This window comes from Amblyraja radiata, chromosome 25 (assembly GCF_010909765.2).
Source record: "Amblyraja radiata isolate CabotCenter1 chromosome 25, sAmbRad1.1.pri, whole genome shotgun sequence".
NCBI lineage: Eukaryota > Metazoa > Chordata > Chondrichthyes > Rajiformes > Rajidae > Amblyraja > Amblyraja radiata.
The window spans coordinates 33837536-33857029 of NC_045980.1; the positions used below are offsets into that span (position 1 = coordinate 33837536).

Genomic DNA, 19494 nt, shown 5'->3' on the forward strand with positions numbered 1-19494 from the left:
TGATGTATACCCATAGCTTTGTGTGTGTGTGTGTTCGTTCACTCACCCTTTGACTGTAACTGATGGTAATGCATCCTGTTAGGTTGGTTGCAAAGCTTTCTGTTCAAGATTGTATTAATCGGCAATGATTTTTGAACATCCTTTTTTTTTGGTTTGCTGTTCCTTCTGATTTAAGTGGCGTGTGTTATTTGATGGCTTTACCCGTAAATCTGCTTTGTAAGCTGGCAGAGAACCAAGGACAATCTATGTTAAAAGTTGATTTTTGAAAATGACGCACATGCAGTATGACTGAAACCTAATCTCAGGGGCAGCTTTGCGAATATTCACTGTACATATCTGAGATTGTGCCGTTGGGATTTCCACCTGCTGTGTTATCGTGCGTGGCACTCTTTTTGTTTGGATACCGTGTCTGTGTCCATAATGTTCTCGTTTGCTTTGGTGCCGACTAAGTAATACTGTGGACGTTATCAGGGATATTTAATATCTGCACCTATACATTCCAAGCACTATGCATTTTTGAGCTTTGTTTTTTTTTTGTTATTCAGTTTTGTGATTCCTCTTTCTGTTGCAGTTAAACTACTTTTGGAAGTTCAAACTTGCCGTTTTTTTGCGTTCCATTTAATTTGGGCATTTTATTGTTTTTTGGAACCATTAATGTGACTTTTCGTTTTGCTGTGTGGTTTTGGTGATGAACTGAGTGTTGGTTTATGTTTTTTTTTTTTAAAGTCGGGGTAGTTTGGCTTGTGCTATTATTTGTTTCCTTGTCATCCCAGCGTAATGATGAATCAAGGTGGCAAATCCGGAGCGAGTTAACGTGAACTGAAAATGTAAACTTCTTGCATTTTTGTCCTCCATTTTGGAAAAACGTTTAATGTATCCCCTCAAACCTTGCTGCCTTTCCAGTTTTACTCTGATTTAAAAGCTGATAACTGCTCGCTGGCCTTCCAGCTGCCACAGTCACGGATGGATAAAGAAGAGATTCATTATCCTCGAAGGTCACCATTCCTTTCTCTGAAGATGGACACAAAAATCTGGAGTAACTCAGTGGGTCAGGTAGCACCTCTGGAGAAAAGGAATGGGTGACGTTTTGAGTCGAGACCCTTCCTCAGAGTCTGAGATGTGGTACGGAGATTCCTTCCAGAGTCTGAGGAAGGGTCCTGACCCGAAACGTCACCTATTCCTTTTCTCCAGCGATGCTGCCCGTACCTGCTGAGTTACTCCAGCTTTTTGTGTCCATCTTCGGTTTAAACCAGCATCTGCAGTTCCTTCCTACACGTTCCTTTTTCCAATCGGTACTATCCACAATCAGTGTTGAAGAAGATGTGCCTAAATTGCTTAAACTGTAGAAGTGAGCTGCGGTAACAGGGATACAACCAACAAGATTGATACACTGAAACCAAATTGGGTGAAGCAAGTCAACTTTTAGCGTAATTGTATAAGGATTGTCCGTGGCCCCATTTACACAAGCACCTCATGGCAGAAGGTATTGGATGATTTGGATCCAAGAGTTGCTTAAAATGACATGCCGACTCCCAGTACATTGTGTTCCAAGCTGCAGTGAATCATTTGAATGAAAGTAATTCCAGCCACCACAACCTCACGACCTTGCTTTGTCGAATCCTAATTGACAAGTAAGGAGTGCTTCTAACTACCGTTGGTGTTTTATGCCTTTTAGGTTGCACTTGGAGCATTCTTGCAGAAGATTGCTTACCTGAAAGGTTGTTTTATAATGCAAAGCTATTGCAAATTTTGTACAAATCAAGAAATTGTATTGTCTTTGGGCAAAATAAATTTTTTGTTAAAGTGTCGAAGGTTTTATTGTTGCCTCCTGGTAATTCCCTCTGGGCACAATGGTGGGGGATTCATTGTCTCTCAATTCAATTGCAAATATTGCTATTGCTTCTAACACAGTGACTCAATGCATGGTATGCTTGCCTTAATACTCAGATGCAACAAATCAGTCGTACAGGTTGGGAGCTAAGCTGATGCGGGGGGGAATCTGTTCTGCTCTGGCCTTTTAAGTTGACATCTAAAGACACATGATGGAAACAGGCCCTTTGGCCCACTGAGACCATGCTATCTATCGATCTAGTTCTATGTTACCCCACTTTCTCATCCACCTGCTACACACTAGGGGCCATTTTAGAGGCTAATTGACTGACAAACCCGCACGTCCTTGGGATTTGGGAAGAAACCGGATCTCCCAATACCTGCAACCTCCGGGAACCGCACGGAAACCTTGGGTGGGGCGCAAAGTCTCCAGAGGTTTCCTTTCAGGTTTCCTAAGTGGGACAGGGGCATTAAGAGTTAATTCTACCTGGGTAACTGGGTGACCAGCGCACCAAGTTTGCTGAAACAGGCTGCTTAACGCTACTAAATAATAATATGCTGGTACATTTGACTCATTTAACTGATTTTAATAAGGCACGTATTTTCAAAACAAAGGATTAGTAGCACAGGAGTCCAGACAAAATTGGCTGGGTTTTCGAGGTAATTTGGTTTTAAAGTTTGGCTTTATCCCTCAGTTTGTAAACGAAAGAATGCACCTCGTCAAAGGGCTGGCCGACAAATGTCTTCACTCTGTCCTTCCAGGCGACCAGCTTTGGCCGGTCTTTCAGGATGTCACGATTTGCTCCCAGAGGCTGGAATTAAAGCACAATGCGCACAAATTGTTAAAAGTGTCAAGTCTTCAGTCGACGGTGCTTTTTGCGATACAATACAACTTTACTCATGCTTACTTTATTAGCCAAGGTAGACAAAAATGCTGGAGAAACTCAGCGGGTGAGGCAGCATCTACGGAGCGAAGGAACAGGTGACGTTTCTGGGGTCGAGACCCTTCCGGAATTGAGATTGAAGGGTCTCGACCCGAAACGGAGTCCGAGGTGAGGAGATGAGGAGGAATTTCTTTAGTCAGAGGGTGGTGAATCTGTGGAATTCTTTGCCACAGAATGCTGTGGAGGCCAAGTCGGTGGATATTTTTAAGGCAGAGATGGATAGATTTTTGATTAGTGCGGGTGACAGAGGTTATGGGGAGAAGGCAGAAGAATGGGGTTAGGAGAGAGAGAAGGATCAGAGTTAGACATGATTGAATGGTGTAGTCGATGGGCCGAATGGCCTATTTCTTCTCCTATCACATGACCTTATGACACCAGGTACAATTTACAATGATACCATGCCAATTAACCTACAAGATCCAAGGGTGCTGGCAAATCGGTGGTGGACCGGTAGATGCACAGAGTCTCTTGCCCAGAGTAGGGGAATCGAGGACAAGAGGACATTGGTTCAAGGTGAAAGGGAAAAGATTTACTAGGAACCTGAGGGGTAACATTTTTCACACAAAGGGTGCTGGGTGTATGGAACGAGCTGCCAGAGGAGGTAGTTGAGGCTGGGACTATCCCAACATTTAAGAAACAGTTAAGACAGGCACATGGATAGGACAAAAATGCTGGAGAAACTCAACGGGTGAGGCAGCATCTATGGAGTGAAGGAATGGGCGACGTTTCGGGTCGAGACCCTTCTTCAGACTGATGAGGGGGTGGGGGGGGTTTCTTGGTCCTCTAAAATATTCCAAATGGAATTTAAACTGGAGCTGGTGAAGGGAGGGATTAAGGGGGGGTGGGGCGGAAAGAACAAAGGAAGAGGCGGAGACAGTGGGCTGTGGGGGAGCTGGGAAGGGGAGGGGAAAGAGGGAGAAAGCAGGGACTACCTGAAATTGGAGAAGTCAATGTTCGTACCGCTGGGGTGTAAACTACCCAAGCGAAATAGTTTGTACTGAGAAATTACAGTAACCCAAAAGCAAGCAGATATTAATTGGTGTTGATATTGATGTTGATATGAGCTCTGATATTGATCGGGGTTAGCTTCAAGAGTACAGAAGTCCCTTAGCAATCATTAACTCTTGCTGTGAAATCCACCTTAAATAAATAATTAGCGAGTTCAATATTTGTCAGCGTTGTTCCTGATCGCCATTGATGGAGGGGATGATTAGATGCTGTTGGTTTTCAAAGGGACCTTTGGACTTTAGATATACAGCGAAGAAACAGGCCCCTTCGACCCACCGAACCCGCGCCGACCAGCGATGCCTCCCGTACACTAGCAGTATCCTACACGCACACACACACACACGCACACACACGCACACACACACACACACACACACACACTAGGGACAATCTACAATTTACGGAAGCCTATCTTGATTAGTACGGGCATCAGGGGTTATGGGGAGAAGGCAGGAGAATTGGGTTAGGAGGGAGAGATAGATCAGCCATGATTGAATGGTGGAGTTTTTTTGTCAACCTTCGATTTTCCAGCATCTGCAGTTCCTTCTTAAACAAATGGATGGGACAAGTTTGGAGGGATATGGACCAAACGCAGGCAGGTGGGACTAGACTAGACTGATTGCTGGGATGTCAGGACTTTCATATGAAGAAAGACTGGATGGACTCGGCTTGTACACGCTGGAATTTAGAAGATTGAGGGGGGATCTTATAGAAACTTACAAAATTCTTAAGGGGTTGGACAGGCTAGATGCAGGAAGATTATTCCCGATGTTGGGGAAGTCCAGAACTAGAGGTCACAGTTTAAGGATAAGAGGGAAGTCTTTTAGGACCGAGATGAGAAAATCATTTTTTACACAGAGTGGTGAATCTCTGGAATTCTCTGCCACAGAAGGTAGTTGAGGCCACAGTTCATTGGCTATATTTAAGAGGGAGTTAGATGTGGCCCTTGTGGCTAAAGGGATCAGGGGTATGGAGAGAAGGCAGGTATGGGATACTGAGTTGGATGATCAGCCATGATCATATTGAATGGCGGTGCAGGCTCGAAGGGCCGAATGGCCTACTCCTGCACCTATTGTCTATGTTTTCATGTTTCTAGAGTAGGTGGGACGTGTTGGCCGGTGTGGGCAAGCTGGGCCAGAGGGGAGCCTGTTTCAATGGTGTTATCACTCGATGACCTGTATTTATTTATTTTTATTTTTAAAATTTTTTATTTATTTATTTATTTATTATTTTTTTTTAAAAAGAATTATTTTTATTAGAAGTACGGTAAGTTACAATAATACACAACACGTATGTCTTAATACATTTTTTGTACCGCTTCATTTTTTAAGCTTTAAGAAAAAGATAGAAGTAAAGGAAGTAAGGAAAGTGCGCAAGTGTCGTGAAGGTGCAAGAGAGTGTTGAGAAAAGAAAGCCCCTTAGAAAAGAAGTTAGAGAAGGAAGTAAAGAAAGAAAGTAGACCCTAGAAAAGAAGGAAAAAGAAAGGAGAAACAATCGCTCTATTATAACATTAAACTCCGCAGAAAGGGGACTACCAACCAAGTCTGTTTTTGTTGTTTTACAAGATCCTGGCACCATTTATTTATTTATTTATTTATTTTTTAGATTGCTATTGCACCTCATGCTTGTAATAGTTCCAAAAACGTAGACCACGCCTTTTGGAAATGGTCTACTTTGCCTGCTAAGAGGAATCTCATCTCTTCCAGATGTAGTGTTTCAAACATATCTGATATCCACATTTTTATTGTTGGTGTGGGCGCATTTTTCCAGAATTTAAGAATAAGCTTTTTTCCCCATTATTAGCCCGTAATTGAGTAAATTCTTCTGAAACACGTTTAGTTCAGGGTTACCTTCCGATATTCCAAAAATAATCCATTCTGGTTTTGGTACCAGTTTTATTTTAATTAATTTTGTAAAGATGTCAAATATTTCATTCCAGAATTTTTGTATTTTTGTACAAAAAACGAAAGAATGCGCTATGGTAGCTTCTTGACACAGACATTTATCACAGATGGGTGAAACATTAGGGAAGAGTTTATTTATTTTAGTTTTTGAATAATATAGTCTATGTAATGTTTTGAATTGGATGAGAGTATGTCGTACGTTGATCGAACATTTATGCATCTGTATTTAAACACCATACCTGCATCAGTTCGCAGATGGCCAATATATCCCCCAGTGTGATCTCCTCACCGCAAAGGAAGGGCTGGTTCTTCAGGTACATGCATTCCAATTTATCCAGGGTGACGCTTAGTTCCCGCAGGGCTTTGTCCAACTTGTCCGTATCCACCGGCTGTCCGGACATGTTGGGTATCAGAACCTGCACGACAATGTTACGCAAAAAGTTACGAAAGTCACTGCGATTATTTTTGTTGGCCCCTTGACCCCATCGAGTCCCAGTTCCATGTACAGGAAGGAACTGCAGGTGCTGGTTTAAACCGGGGATAAGACAGAAAACGCTGGAGTAACTCAGCGGGACAGGCAGCATCTCCGGAGAGAGGGAATGGGCGACGTTTCGGGTCGAGACCCTTTCACCAGACAGAGTCGCAGGGAAGGGAAACTGGAGAAATAGATGGCGATGGAGAGAGACAATAGACAATAGGTGCAGGAAGGTGCCATTCGGCCCTTCGAGCCAGCACCGCCATTCAATGTGATCATGGCTGATCATCCCCAATCAGTACCCCGTTCCTGCCTTCTCCCTATATCCCCTGACTCCGCTATCTTTAAGACCCCTATCTAGCTCTCTCTTGAAAGCATCCAGGGAACCGGCCTCCACCGCCCTCTGAGGCAGAGAATTCCACAGACTCACCACTGTCTGTGTGAAAAAGTGTTTCCTCATCTCCGTTCTAAATGGCTGACCCCTTATTCTTAAACTGTGTGTGGCCCCTGGTTCTGGACTCCCCCAACATCGGGAACATGTTTCCTGCCTCTAGCGTGTCCAAACCCTTAATAATGTCATATGTTTCAATAAGATCCGGCGCAACAGTACAGTTGCTGCCTGACAGCGCTGGACACTACGGGTGCTGTCTGTACGGAATTTGTACTGTGTGTGTGTGTGTCTGTCTGTCTGTCTGTCTGTCTGTCTGTGTGTGTGTGTGTGTGTGTGTGTGCGCGCGCGCGCGGTGGGCCGAAGGGCCTGTTTCCGCAATGGATTTCTCTCTTTAAAAAAATAAAAGTGCCCTCACCTTGGTGTGCCCGCTGGTCATATGAATGAAGGAAAGGTTGCCTTACAAATGAAAGCCATCTTGCTATTTTAATACAGACCTCCAGGATGAAGACTTTGGCTGTGTGGAATCTCACGTTGGCATGCTGCCAGGCCATGTACTCGTCAACCTTTGCCCGATGATGTAGGTCAGGCGGGTACCAGAATTGAGGGACATCGTACTTAGTCGCCAGGTACTTCAAGATGGCCACACTGCAAACAGAAATCCTCACTCACTGCCAGCATTTATTTCAAGAGGGCTTGTGTACACAAAAACACAGGGATGTATTGCCGAGGCTCTATAAGACACTAGACAATAGGTGCAGGAGTAGGCCATTCGGCCCTTCGAGCCAGCACCGCCATTCAATGTGATCATGGCTGATCATCCCCAATCAGTACCCCGTTCCTGCCTTAATAATAATAATAATAAATTTTATTTAATGGGCGCCTTTCAGACATCTCAAGGACACCTTACATAGTAATCGGAATAACATATAATCGGAATATAACAAGTAATAAAGACATCACAGAGACACAAATTAAAAACAGAATTCAATCCAAAAACAGAAAATCAAAAACACAGTGTGAAGAGAGAGCAGCGGCAGCCAAAGCGCGCCAGCGTTCACTCTCACTTCACGGCAGCCATCTTGGACACAGACCTACAGGACTACAATTAGACAAAAAAAATCATCCCCCCACAATGGATAGCACTCTGGAGGAAGGCACAATGTCCAGTCCCCACCCCATGTTCACCCCAAAGTCAGGCCTATTGAGGCCACCGCAGTTGCCTCTACGGAGGCCCGATGTCCCTGGCCGTTCTCACCGGGTGGTCTTCTCCCCATATCCCCTGACTCCGCTATCTTTAAGAGCCCTATCTAGCTCTCTCTTGAACGCATCCAGAGAACCGGCCTCCACCGCCCTCGGAGGCAGAGAATAAGGCACTGGTAAAGGCTGCATTTGGAACATTGTGAGCACCATATCCGTGGAAGGAAATGATCCCAGGAATGAGTGAGTTAACCTATGATGAGCGTTTGTCGGCACTGGGCCTGTACTCGCTGGAGTTTAGAAGAACCTCATTGAAACGTACAGAATAGTGAAAGGCTCGGATAGAGTGGATGTGTAGAGGGTGTTTCCACCAGTGGGAGAGTCTAGGACTAGAGGTCATAGCCTCAGAATTAAAGGACATTCTTTTCCGAAGGCTATGAGGTGAGATTTATTTGGTCGGAGGGTGGAAAATGTGTGGAATTTATTGCTGCAGAAGGCCGTGGAGGCCAAGTCAATGGATATTTTAATGGCAGAGATAGATTGTTGATTAGAATGGTTGTCGGGTTATGGGGAGAAAGCAGGATAATGGGGTTAGGAGGGAGTGATAGATCTGCCATGATTGAATGGCGGAGTACACTTGATGGGCCTAATGGCCTAATTCTACCTATCACCTATGACCTTATGTCCAGTGAAGGAAAGAGAGGTTTCTTACTGCATTTAAACTCGACCCTATTAACAAGACCACAACTACTCCGATGTCCATGTAAATATACCGTGTAATTTTACTTTCGTATCGTGTACAAATCACGGGAGGAATAGATCGGGGAGACGCCCAGAGGAAGGGACTCGAGAACCAGAGGGCATGGGTTTAAGGTGAAGTGGCGAAAGATTTAACAGGGAACCCGAGGGGTGACTTTTTCCACGCAAAGGGTGGTGGGTGTATGGAACCAGTTGCCAGAGGAGGTAGTTGGGGTAGGGACCATCGCAACACTTAAGAAACATTTCGACAGGTACAGGGATAGGACTCGGATTGGTGGGACATGGGCCAGAAGCAGGCAGGTGGGACTGGTGTAGATGGGACATGTTGGCCAGTGATGGGGTGAGTTGGGCCGAAGGGCCTGTTTCCACGCTGGAAGACTTTGTCTTTTATTGAATATATAGTTTAGTTTGGAGACGCAGCGTGGAAACGAGGCCCTTCGGCCCACCGACTCTGTGCCGACCAGCGATCAACTTGTCCACTAACACTATCCTACACACTAGGGACAATTTGCAATTTTTTTAATACCAAAGTCAATTAACCTACAAACCTGTGGAGTGCGGGAGAAAACCGGAGCACCCGGAGAAAACCCATGCGGTCACTGGGAGAACGGCACCCGTAGTCAGGATTGAACCCAGGTCTCTGGTGCTGTGAGGCAGCAACTCTACCGCTGCCCCACTGTGTCGCCTCCTTATTCTCACTGCATGTTGTGCCTGTCCTACATTTTCACGTTTCGCTTAGAGTGACCCAGCGTGAAAACAGACCAGTCCATGCCGACCAGCGATGGCCCGTTCACACTAGTTCCATCTTATCCCACATTAGGGGTCATTTTTACAGAGGGCCAATTAACCTCCAAACCCGCGCGTCTTCGGGTCGTGGTAGGGAAAGATAGATCGGCCGCGATTGAACAGCAGAGTAGACTTGATGGGCCGAATGGCCTATCTATCATTTATGAGACCGGCACCCCGAGACCCTTGCCCAGAGTAAGGGGGGTATCGAGAACCAGAGGACATTGATTTAAGGTGAGGGGGGAGAAAGATGAAGGGGGAGAAAGACCCACGAGGTCACAAGCATAACGTGCAAACTCCGCACAGACAGCACCCCAGGTCAAGGCTCCATGGAACCGGCAATTGGGAACACCAACGAGACTTGACTTTGACTACAAATGAATGAAAGATGCAAATGGCAACTCACCTCTCTGTCAGAACAAACCCATTGTCCACAATCACCGGCACTTTCTGCATCGGATTCAGTTTGGTAAACTCCACACTAGTTTGCTCACCTGGTCAAGTTAAACAAAAACATGAAGGTAAATTCACAGAGTCTTTTGCCCAGAGTAGGGGAATCGAGAACCAGAGGGCTTAGGTTTATGGTGAGGGGGGGGGGGGGGGGGTGTGAGGGTGGGACGGGACGGGACTAGTGTAGCTGGGACATGTTGGCCGGTGTGGACAAGTTTGGGCCCTGTATCACTCTGTGACCCTAAGAGCTCAGCGGGTCAGGCAGCATCTGTGGAGACCCGAAAAACCGGCCACGGAAGTCAGCTATGGGAGCGGATCTACCTGCTCTGGCCAGGCCGGAGTTCCACAGCCCCGGCTGCAGGGGGCAAATTCGACCTGCTGATCGGCCCGATGAAGTCAGAGATCGGATGCCTCACTCACAAGTTATAGTAGAATTAGGTCCTTCGGCCCATCGAGTCTACTCCGCCAATCAATCATGGATGATCTCTGAAATCCCATTCTCCTCATAACCCTTGACACCCGTTCTAATCAAGAATTTGTCAAACTCGGCCTTAAAAATATCCACTGACTTGGCCTCCACAGCCCTCTGTGGCAATGAATTCCACAGATTCACCACCCTCTGGCTAAAGAAGTTCCTCCTCACCTCCTTTCTAAAAGAGCGCCCTTTAATTGTGAGGCTGTGACCTCTGGTCCTAGACTCTCCCACCAGTGGAAACATCCTCTCCACATCCACTCTGTCTACGCCTCACGTATAGTCTTTCTGCTGAAGACAGACGATATGGGCTGAAGGGCCTATTTCCATGCAGTAGATAGACATAAAAATCTGGAGTAACTCAGTGGGACGGGCAGCATCTTCGGTTTAAACCAGCATCTGCAGTTCCTTCCTACATATTTCCATGTTGTCTCGCTCTGTTCTCTCGTTCTCCTCCCCTTTCCCCTCTCTGCAACTCTCATAGTCCTGGTCACTCTTCACTTGCACTCCCCTCCCCCCCCCCCCCCCCCCCCCCCCCCCTCTCTCTCCCTCCTCCCTCTCCACCCCCTCCTTCTGAAGAGTGCAAAAGAACAAGCAAAGATTTAGGGGGCGGCACGGTGGAGTTGCTGCCTCACAGCGCCGGAGGCCCAGGTTCGATCCTGACCACGGGTGCTGCCCGTATGGAGTTTGTAAGGTTGACCTGCTTGAGTTATCTCCGAGATTTCCGCTTTTCTCCCACAAGACGTACAGGTTTGTAGGTTCATTGACTTGGCGCAAATGTAAAACTGGCCCCTGTGTTTAAGAAGGAACTGCAGATGCTGGAAAATCCAAGGTAGACAAAAATGCTGGAGAAACTCAGCGGGTGCAGCAGCATCTATGGGGCGAAGAAAAACAGGCCCTTCGGCCCACCGAGTCCGCACCGACCAGGGATCCCCACACCCTTCGCTCCAGAGATGCTGCTGCACCCGCTGAGTTTCTCCTGTAAAACTGTCCCTAGTGTGTGTGTGTAGGATAGTGTAAGTGTGCGGGGTGATCGGTGGGCCGAAGGGCCTGTTTCCGCGCTGTGTCTCTCTCTCTCTCTACACTAAAGGGGGAAGAAAGTGCAAGGTGTCAAACTGCGAATTAGTAATAGCACCGGGGCAAACAAGGGGCCCGGTAAAAATTGCTCACCATTCCGCAGAGCGACCGACTTCTCGACGTGAGGGATGCCGGTGCATTTCAGGAACAGAAGGACGGCCCTGCAGGGCTGGGATAGAAGGTCGTAGTAGACCCGCAGAGGGAGCCGAGAAGCCATGGGTCAGGGGGGGAAGATAGTCTCTCGGCGACAGACCCACTCCGCTCCCCAGGGCCGCCGCGCAACTTGCAACATGTAATGTATCAGCTGAAATGTATCAAAGGTTGTAGCGCGTCGCTGAAACTAACACACACACACACACACATAGACCACGCCGCGGAGAGCAGACACTATCAAACGCTGGTAGACAGAAGTGCTGGAGAAACTGCAGCGGGTGCAGCAGCATCTATGGAGCGAAGGGGATAGGCAACGTTTCAGGATGAAACCCCTTCTGGAAATAGGCAACGTTTCAGGATGAAACCCTTCTGGAAATAGGCAACGTTTCAGGATGAAACCCTTCTGGAAATAGGCAACGTTTCGGGACGAAACCCTTCTGGAAATAGGCAACGTTTCGGGCCGAAACCCTTCCGGGTTTCGTCCCGAAACGTTGCCTATTTCCTTCGCTCCATAGATGCTGCTGCACCCGCTGAGTTTCTCCAGCATTTTTTGTCTACCTTCGATTTTCCAGCATCTGCAGTTCCTTCTTAAACACTATCAAACGCTGGATTCTTGGTTCTTGGTCCTCCAAAATATTCCAAATGGAATTTAAACTGGAGGTGGTGGAGGGAGGATGGGCACAAAATAGCTGGAGTAACTCAATAGACAATAGGTGCAGGAGTAGGCCATTCGGCCCTTCGAGCCAGCACCGCCATTCAATGTGATCATGGGGTTGATCATCCCCAATCAGTACCCCGTTTCTGCCTTCTCCCCATATCCCCTGACTCCGCTATCTTCAAGAGCCCTATCTAGCTCTCTCTTGAAAGTATCCAGAGAACCGGCCTCTGAGGCAGAGAATTCCACAGACTCACAACTCTCCGTGTGAAAAAGTGTTTCCTCGTCTAAACTCAGCGGGACAGGCAGCATCTCTGGAGAGACCCAAAAGAGCGCTGACCCGCTGAGTTACTCCAGCTTTTAAACCAGCACCTGCAGTTCCTTTCCACACGCTGTCTAAAAAGCTAACATTCTCAGCGACCGGCTAAAAACTCTGAAGAAGGGTCCCGACCCTTCTGTGGAATTCTCTGCCACAGAGAGTTGGATGTGGCTCTTACAGGGTAGAGGGAAACGAGCGATAGAGACGATGATGTGGAGAGATGTGGAACAAATGAATGAAAGATGTGTAGAAAAGTAGTAATGATAAAGGAAACGGGCCATTGTAAGTAAGAAATATTCTGGCAATTTTGCATTTATTTAGTCAAGATTCAAAATTCAAGATACATTTAATTGTCACATGTGCCAGATGGGCACTGTGAAATGAAATTCCCATACAGCCATACAATAAAAAGAAAGAACACAACACACTATAGAATTTAACATAAAACATCCCCAACAGCAGAATCAAAGTTTCCCACTGTGTTGGAAGGCACCAGCGTCAGTCTTCCTCCACGAGTCATAGAGCGTGGGTCAATGTAAGGTTGTGGCAGGATACCTTATCTTCCATCTGGGCAGGTTCTAGCCTGCAGGAGTCAACAATGAAGTGTAAAAAAACATTTTCTTTTTGCCTCTATCACAGAACTGGACAAGTTCTTGTTGGCACTGTGGCTCGGTTTATCCGTCTCTATTGGTAGTGTCTAGTGTTCCTGACACTCCCACAGCCTCAATGTTGTTACACAGACCAGCGTATGAATATGGAATTATCTAACTCCAAGTAATCCTTGCATTCCCTCCCCCACCCCCACCTTCTCTTTCTCTCTCCATCCCCCCCCCCCCCCCCACCTTAATCGTTATGCCAGTTTCGCTGTGTAAGAAGGAACTGCAGATGCTGCTTTAAACCGAAGATAGGCACAAAAAGCTGGAGTAAAACCCCTGTCCCACTGTACGAGTTCATTCCAGGAGTTCTCCTGAGTTTGCCCTGATAGGGCTATAACTCACCCGTCAAGCAGCATCTCTAGAGAGAAGGAATGGGTGACGTTTCGGGTCGAGACTGGTCTGAAGGGAAACGAGAGATATGGACGGTGATGTGGAGAGATAAAGAATAATGAATGAAAGATATGCAAAATAGTAACAATGATAAATGAAACAGGCCATTGTTGGCTGTTTGTTGGGTGAGAACGAGAAGCTGGTGCGACTTGGGTGGGGGAGGGATGGAGAGAGAGGGAATGCCGGGGCTACCTGATGTTAGAGAAATCAATATTCATACCACTGGGCTGTAAGCTGCCCAAGCGAAATATGAGATGCTGTTCCTCCAATTTGCGTTTAGCCTCACTGACAATGGAGGAGACCCAGGACAGGAAGGTCTGTGTAGGAATGGGAAGGAGAATTAAAGTGTTTGGCAACCGGGAGATCAGGTTGGTTCAGGGTGGGCTGAGCGAAGGCGTTCCTCAAAACGATCGCCCAGTCTGCGTTTGATCTCGCTGATGTACAAGAGTCTACATCTTGAACTAGTTTCGACAATGGACCTTAAAATTCTAAAGGGATTGGACAGGCTAGATGTAGGAATAAAGTTCCCCATGTTGGGGGAGTCCAGAACCAGGGGGGTCACAGTTTAAGAATGATGGGTAGGCCATTTAGGACTGAGATGAGAAAAAAAAAATGTTGTGAGTTGTGAATCTGTGGAATTCTCTGCCACAGAAGGCAGTGGAGGCCTATTCACTGGATGTTTTCAAGTTAGATTTAGCTCTTAGGGCTAATGGAATCAAGGGATATGGGGAGAAAGTAGGAACGGGGTACTGATTGTGGATGATCAGCCATGATCATATTGAATGGCGGTGCTGGCTCGAAAGGCCAAATGGCCTACTCCTGCACCTATTTTCTATGTTTCTATATTTCTTGTTTCCCTCTCCCCAGACTCTCAGTCTGAAGAAGGGTCTCGACCCGAAACATCACCCATTCCTTCTCTCCAGAGATGCTGCCTGTCCCGCTGAGTTACGCCAGCATTTTGTGTCCATCTTCGGTTTAAACCCAGCATCTGCCGTTCCTTCCTGCGCTCGCTATGTAACTTTGTGTCGGCGCCCTTTCTGTGGCCACTCTTTGCATACCTTGCGTGTGTGAAACAAAAAACACCACTGCGGCTTGTCACATGTGGTAATAACCTACTCAGTATTCAGTCATGTTCCGTGTCCTGTGTTCTATTCCAGTCCAATGCAAATTCATGGCAGGCTGCTACAAAGAAGTATTATTCTCATCCATCACAGACAGGAGTGTAACAGGATACACTGACTGAATGCAGCATTGGGGATGCCGATAACCGTTTGTACAAAGTACAGTGAGTTTAGGGAACAATTTAAATTCTGCACTGTACAGTGAAGTGTGAAAACTTGAATAATTGCATCAAATGGATTAGTCCTTTGAAGCCGTGAGGAGGTGCTTGAGCCTCGATTTCCATTCTTTTTCAAAAACAAAATTAGTTCGAGCTTAGGTACACAAAAATGCTGGAGAAACTCAGCGGGTGCAGCAGCATCTATGGAGCGAAGGAAATAGGCGACGTTTCGGGCCGAAACCCTTCGTCAGACTGGTCTCGGGCCGAAACCCTTCTTCACCCAACGGTCTGTCCTCAGCAGAGGTCTTACCTTTGTCCCCCTCCGTCCCCATCTCAATGAGTTCCGCGCCCACCATGACTTGGAGCGCTTCTACCGTCGCCTCCGCCTCACAGCGCACTTCCATGGGAAGGAGTCCTCGCCCCCCAATGATGACCCCTTTTCCCGTCTCCAACGCACCCCCTCCTCGTGGAACCCCTCTCATAAAGTCCCGGCTCTGGAACTCTTTATCCAGAACTGCCGCCGCGACGTCGACCGCCTCAACTTCTCCACTCCCCTGTCTCACTCTAATCTTCCCCCCTCTGAACGCACTGCCATTGAATCACTCCGCAAAAACCCAGATTGGGTCATCGGGGCCTTAGTTCGAGCTTAGTTTAGTTTAGTTTCGAGATACAGCGCGGAAACAGGCCCTTCGGCCCAACGAGTCCGCGCCGACCAGCGATCCCGCAAACTAAAGGGCCTGTCCCACTTGGCGATTATTTCAGCGAGACTAATTATTAGTGTCGCTGAAATTTTGAACTGACGTATCAGGTCACCGAAAAATACGCGGCGTGATGCGGCGTGATGACGTATGGCGCGGCGAGGTTTTTTATCGAGTGTGGCAACATTTTTTTTGTATCGCAGCTGGATTTTAATAATAATGGATGGGATTTATATAGCGCCTTTCTAATACTCAAGGCGCTTTACATCGCATTATTCATTCACTCCTCAGTCACACTCGGTGGTGGTAAGCTACATCTGTAGCCACAACTGCCCTGGGGCAGACTGACGGAAGCGTGGCTGCCAATCTGCGCCTACGGCCCCTCCGACCACCACCAATCACTCACACACATTCACACACAGGCAAAGGTGGGTGAAGTGTCTTGCCCAAGGACACAACGACAGTATTTTGAAATGGTCAAAAACCTTTTACCGACCCTGATATGATGCAGGCAGAATCGCCAAGTGGAACAGGCCCATTAGACACAATACTCCACCTCTTCCTTTCTTCTTCTTCCCGCCCGCCCCCCCCCCCCCCCCCCCCCCCCCCCCCACCCTCACATCAGTCTGAAGAAGTGTTTCGGCCTGAAACGTTGCCTAGTTCCTTCGCTCCGTAGTTGCTGCCTCACCCGCTGAGTTACGCCAGCATTTTGTGTCGATCTTCGGTTTAAACCCAGCACTTTTGTCCACAGACACTAGACACGTTCTCCAGAGATGCTGCCTGACCCGCTGAGTTTTGCCCTTGTCCCACTTAGGAAACCTGAATGGAAACCTCTGGAGACTTTGCGCCCCACCCAAGGTTTCCGTGCGGTTCCAAGTTCAAGTTCAAGTTCAAGTGAGTTTATTGTCATGTGTCCCTGTATAAGACAATGAAATTCTTGCTTTGCTTAAGCACACAGAACATAGTAGGCATTGACTACAAAACAGATAAATGTGTCCATATACCATGATATAAATATATACACACATGAATAAATAAACTGATAAAGTGCAAATAGCAGAAAGTGGTTATTAATAATCAGAGTTTTGTCCGAGCCAGGTTTAATAGCCTGATGGCTGAGGGGAAGTAGCTATTCCTGAACCTGGTTGTTGCAGTCTTCAGGCTCCTGTACCTTCTACCTGAAGGTAGCAGGGAGATCAGTGTGTGGCCAGGATGGTGTGGGTCTTTGATGATACTGCCAACCTTTTTGAGGCAGCGACTGCGATAAATCCCCTCGATGGAAGGAAGGTCAGAGCCGATGATGGATTGGGCAGTGTTTACTACTTTTTGTAGTCTTTTCCTCTCCAGGGCGCTCAAATTGCCGAACCAAGCCACGATGCAACCGGTCAGCATGCTCTCTACTGTGCACCTGTAGAAGTTAGAGAGAGTCTTCCTTGACAAACCGACTCTCCGCAATCTTCTCAGGAAGTAGAGGCGCTGATGAGCTTTTTTGATAATTGCGTTAGTGTTCTCGGACCAGGAGAGATCTTCAGAGATGTGCACGCCCAGGAATTTGAAGTTCTTGACCCTTTCAACCGGAGGTTGCAGGTGGTTGCCGGAGGTTGCAGGTAGTGGTAGCAGGTAGGGAGACTGACAAAAACCTCCGGGAACCGCATGGAAACCTTGGGTGGGGAGCAAAGTCTCCAGAGGTTTCCGTTCAGGTTTCCTAAGTGGGACAGGGGCATTTGTGTCCTCTGCTGAATTATCTAGCATCTGCGGTTCCTTGTTTCTCCATGAGATGGCGATGTCTTATTGGGAAACCAATTTAGCAGCCAGGGTTAGGTTCAAGCAAACAATGCAGATAATCCCAATGTTTCAGTGTTCTGTGTTTTTAAATGTGATAAGAAGAAAATGCAGATGCTGGTTTATCTCAAAGAGAGATACAAAGTGCTGGAGTAACTCAGCGGTTCAGGCAACATTTTTGGTGGATATTAGATGGGTGACATTTTGGGTTCTACTGCAGTTGTACAGGGTCTTGGTGAGACCACACCTGGAGTATTGCGTACAGTTTTGGTCTCCTTATCTGAAGAAAGACATTCTTGCCGTAGAGGGAGTACAGAGAAGGTTCACCAGACTGATTCCTGGGATGTCAGGACTTTCATATGAAGAAAGACTGGATAGACTCGGCTTGTACTCGCTAGAATTTAGAAGATTGAGGGGGGGATCTTATAGAAACTTACAAAATTCTTAAGGGGTTGGACAGGCTAGATACAGGAAGATTGTTCCCGATGTTGGGGAAGTCCAGGACAAGGGGTCACAGTTTAAGGATAAAGGGGAAATCTTTTAGGACTGAGATGAGAAAAACATTTTTTACACAGAGAGTGGTGAATCTCTGGAATTCTCTGCCACAGAATGTAGTTGAGGCCACAGTTCATTGGCTATATTTAAGAGGGAGTTAGATGTGGCCCTTGTGGCTAAAGGGATCAGGGGGTATGGAGAGAAAGCAGGTACAGGATACTGAGTTGGATGATCAGCCATGATCATATTGAATGGCGGTGCAGGCTCGAAGGGCCGAATGGCCTACTCCTGCACCTAATTTCTATGTTTCTATGTTTCTATGTTTCTATGTATGAAGAAAGGTCCCAACTGGTAACGTGGCCTATCTATGTTCTCCAGAGATGCTGCCTGACCCACAGAGTTACCCCATCACTTTGTGTTTAACTCTTCATTAAAACTCTGTAGAGTCTGTAGAGTGTTACAATTCCATTTCCATGCTGTTCGAAAGGTTTGCGTTTAGGCATTAAACTGTAGAGATACAGCGCGGAAACAGGCCCTTCGGCCCACCGAGCCCGTGCCGACCAGCGATCACCCCGCACACACTAATGCTATCCCACACACACTGGGGACAATTTACACTCATATCCAGTCAATCAACCTATAAACCTGTACGTCTTTGGAGTGTGGGAGGAGACGGAAGATCTCGGAGAAAAACCATGCAGACAGAGACTGTAGTCGGGATCGAACCCGGGTCCCCGGCGCTGTAAGGCAGCAACTCTACCGCTGCGCCACCGTGCCACCCACTTCAGATGGACCCCTTCTCATCATGGGCCGCTTACACCCCAGCGGTATGAACATTGACTTCCCTAACTTCAAATAGCCCTTGCTCTCCCTCTCTCTCCATCCCCTCCCCCTTCCCAGTTCTCCCACCAGTCTCACTGTCTCCGACTTTCTCTGCACTCCCCACTCCCCTGACATCAGTCTGAAGAAGGGTCTCGACCCGAAACCTCACCTCCAGAGACGCTGCCCGTCCCGCTGAGTTACTCCAGCAGTTTGCGTCTACCTTTGGTTTAAACCAGCATCTGCAGTTCCTCTCTACACATTCTCATTACAGGTATAGTATGGTATAGTATATCTTTATTGTCATTTTCCTGAGTACTCACATACCCAGAGGGAACAAAAAAACCTTGCTCAACCAGTGTCCATTCAGTGTGCAGTAAAAAAATAAATAGAAATAAAAATACATATATCATGAACAAATTAAACGCTCTACTCTCTACTGAACATCAACAGGCGTTCCGATCGACAGCTGCTGCAGTGTGTCCAGGTTGGTGGTTGGTGCGCGATACTTTGGCAGGGGGCAAAGTCCGTTTATCAGTCTTATAGCCCGCACGTCTTTGGAGTGTGGGAGGAAACCGGAGCACCCGGAGAAATCCCACGCGGGCCACGGGGAGAAGGTACAAACTCCGCACAGACAGCACCCGTAGTCGGGATCGAACCCGGGTCTCTGGCGCTGTGAGGCAGCAACTCTACCGCTGCGCCACCGGATCCCCAGACGCACGTGCGTTGACAAGCCTGAGGGCAGGATAATTGTCCTTCTCTGCCCATTAAACCAGTGAATTTGATCATTCGCAGCCACATCTCCCGCTGAGAATGGCCTCTCGCTGAAAAGCCAACGCTGTCTGCAGCCTTTACTCCAGATAAATCAGACCCAAGCTGCCTGCCAACAAAGGACATTAAACCTGGGGGAAGAAATGGTTTGCATTCAACTTCCCAGAGGGAACGAGGGAGAGAG

At 47.4% G+C, this 19494-nt stretch overlaps 1 protein-coding gene across 2 annotated transcripts in view; it reads right to left on the minus strand.

The window, feature by feature from the left end:
* Window positions 1-2401: 2401 nt before the first annotated feature.
* Window positions 2402-19494, minus strand: part of LOC116987627 (glutathione S-transferase theta-1-like) — a 33427-nt gene continuing 16334 nt past the window's right edge. The window contains exons 3-7 of one of the 2 annotated variants that reach the window (XM_033043817.1): window positions 11387-11518; window positions 9701-9788; window positions 7047-7197; window positions 5926-6102; window positions 2402-2642 (exon numbers count right to left, since the gene is read on the minus strand). In XM_033043817.1, coding sequence (XP_032899708.1) covers window positions 2502-2642; window positions 5926-6102; window positions 7047-7197; window positions 9701-9788; window positions 11387-11510 — 681 coding nt within the window. In that variant the 5' untranslated portion in view covers window positions 11511-11518 and the 3' untranslated portion in view covers window positions 2402-2501. Of the gene's footprint in view, window positions 2643-5925; window positions 6103-7046; window positions 7198-9700; window positions 9789-11386; window positions 11660-19494 lie in introns of those variants that run through there. The other variant, XM_033043816.1, reaches the window with a different exon arrangement.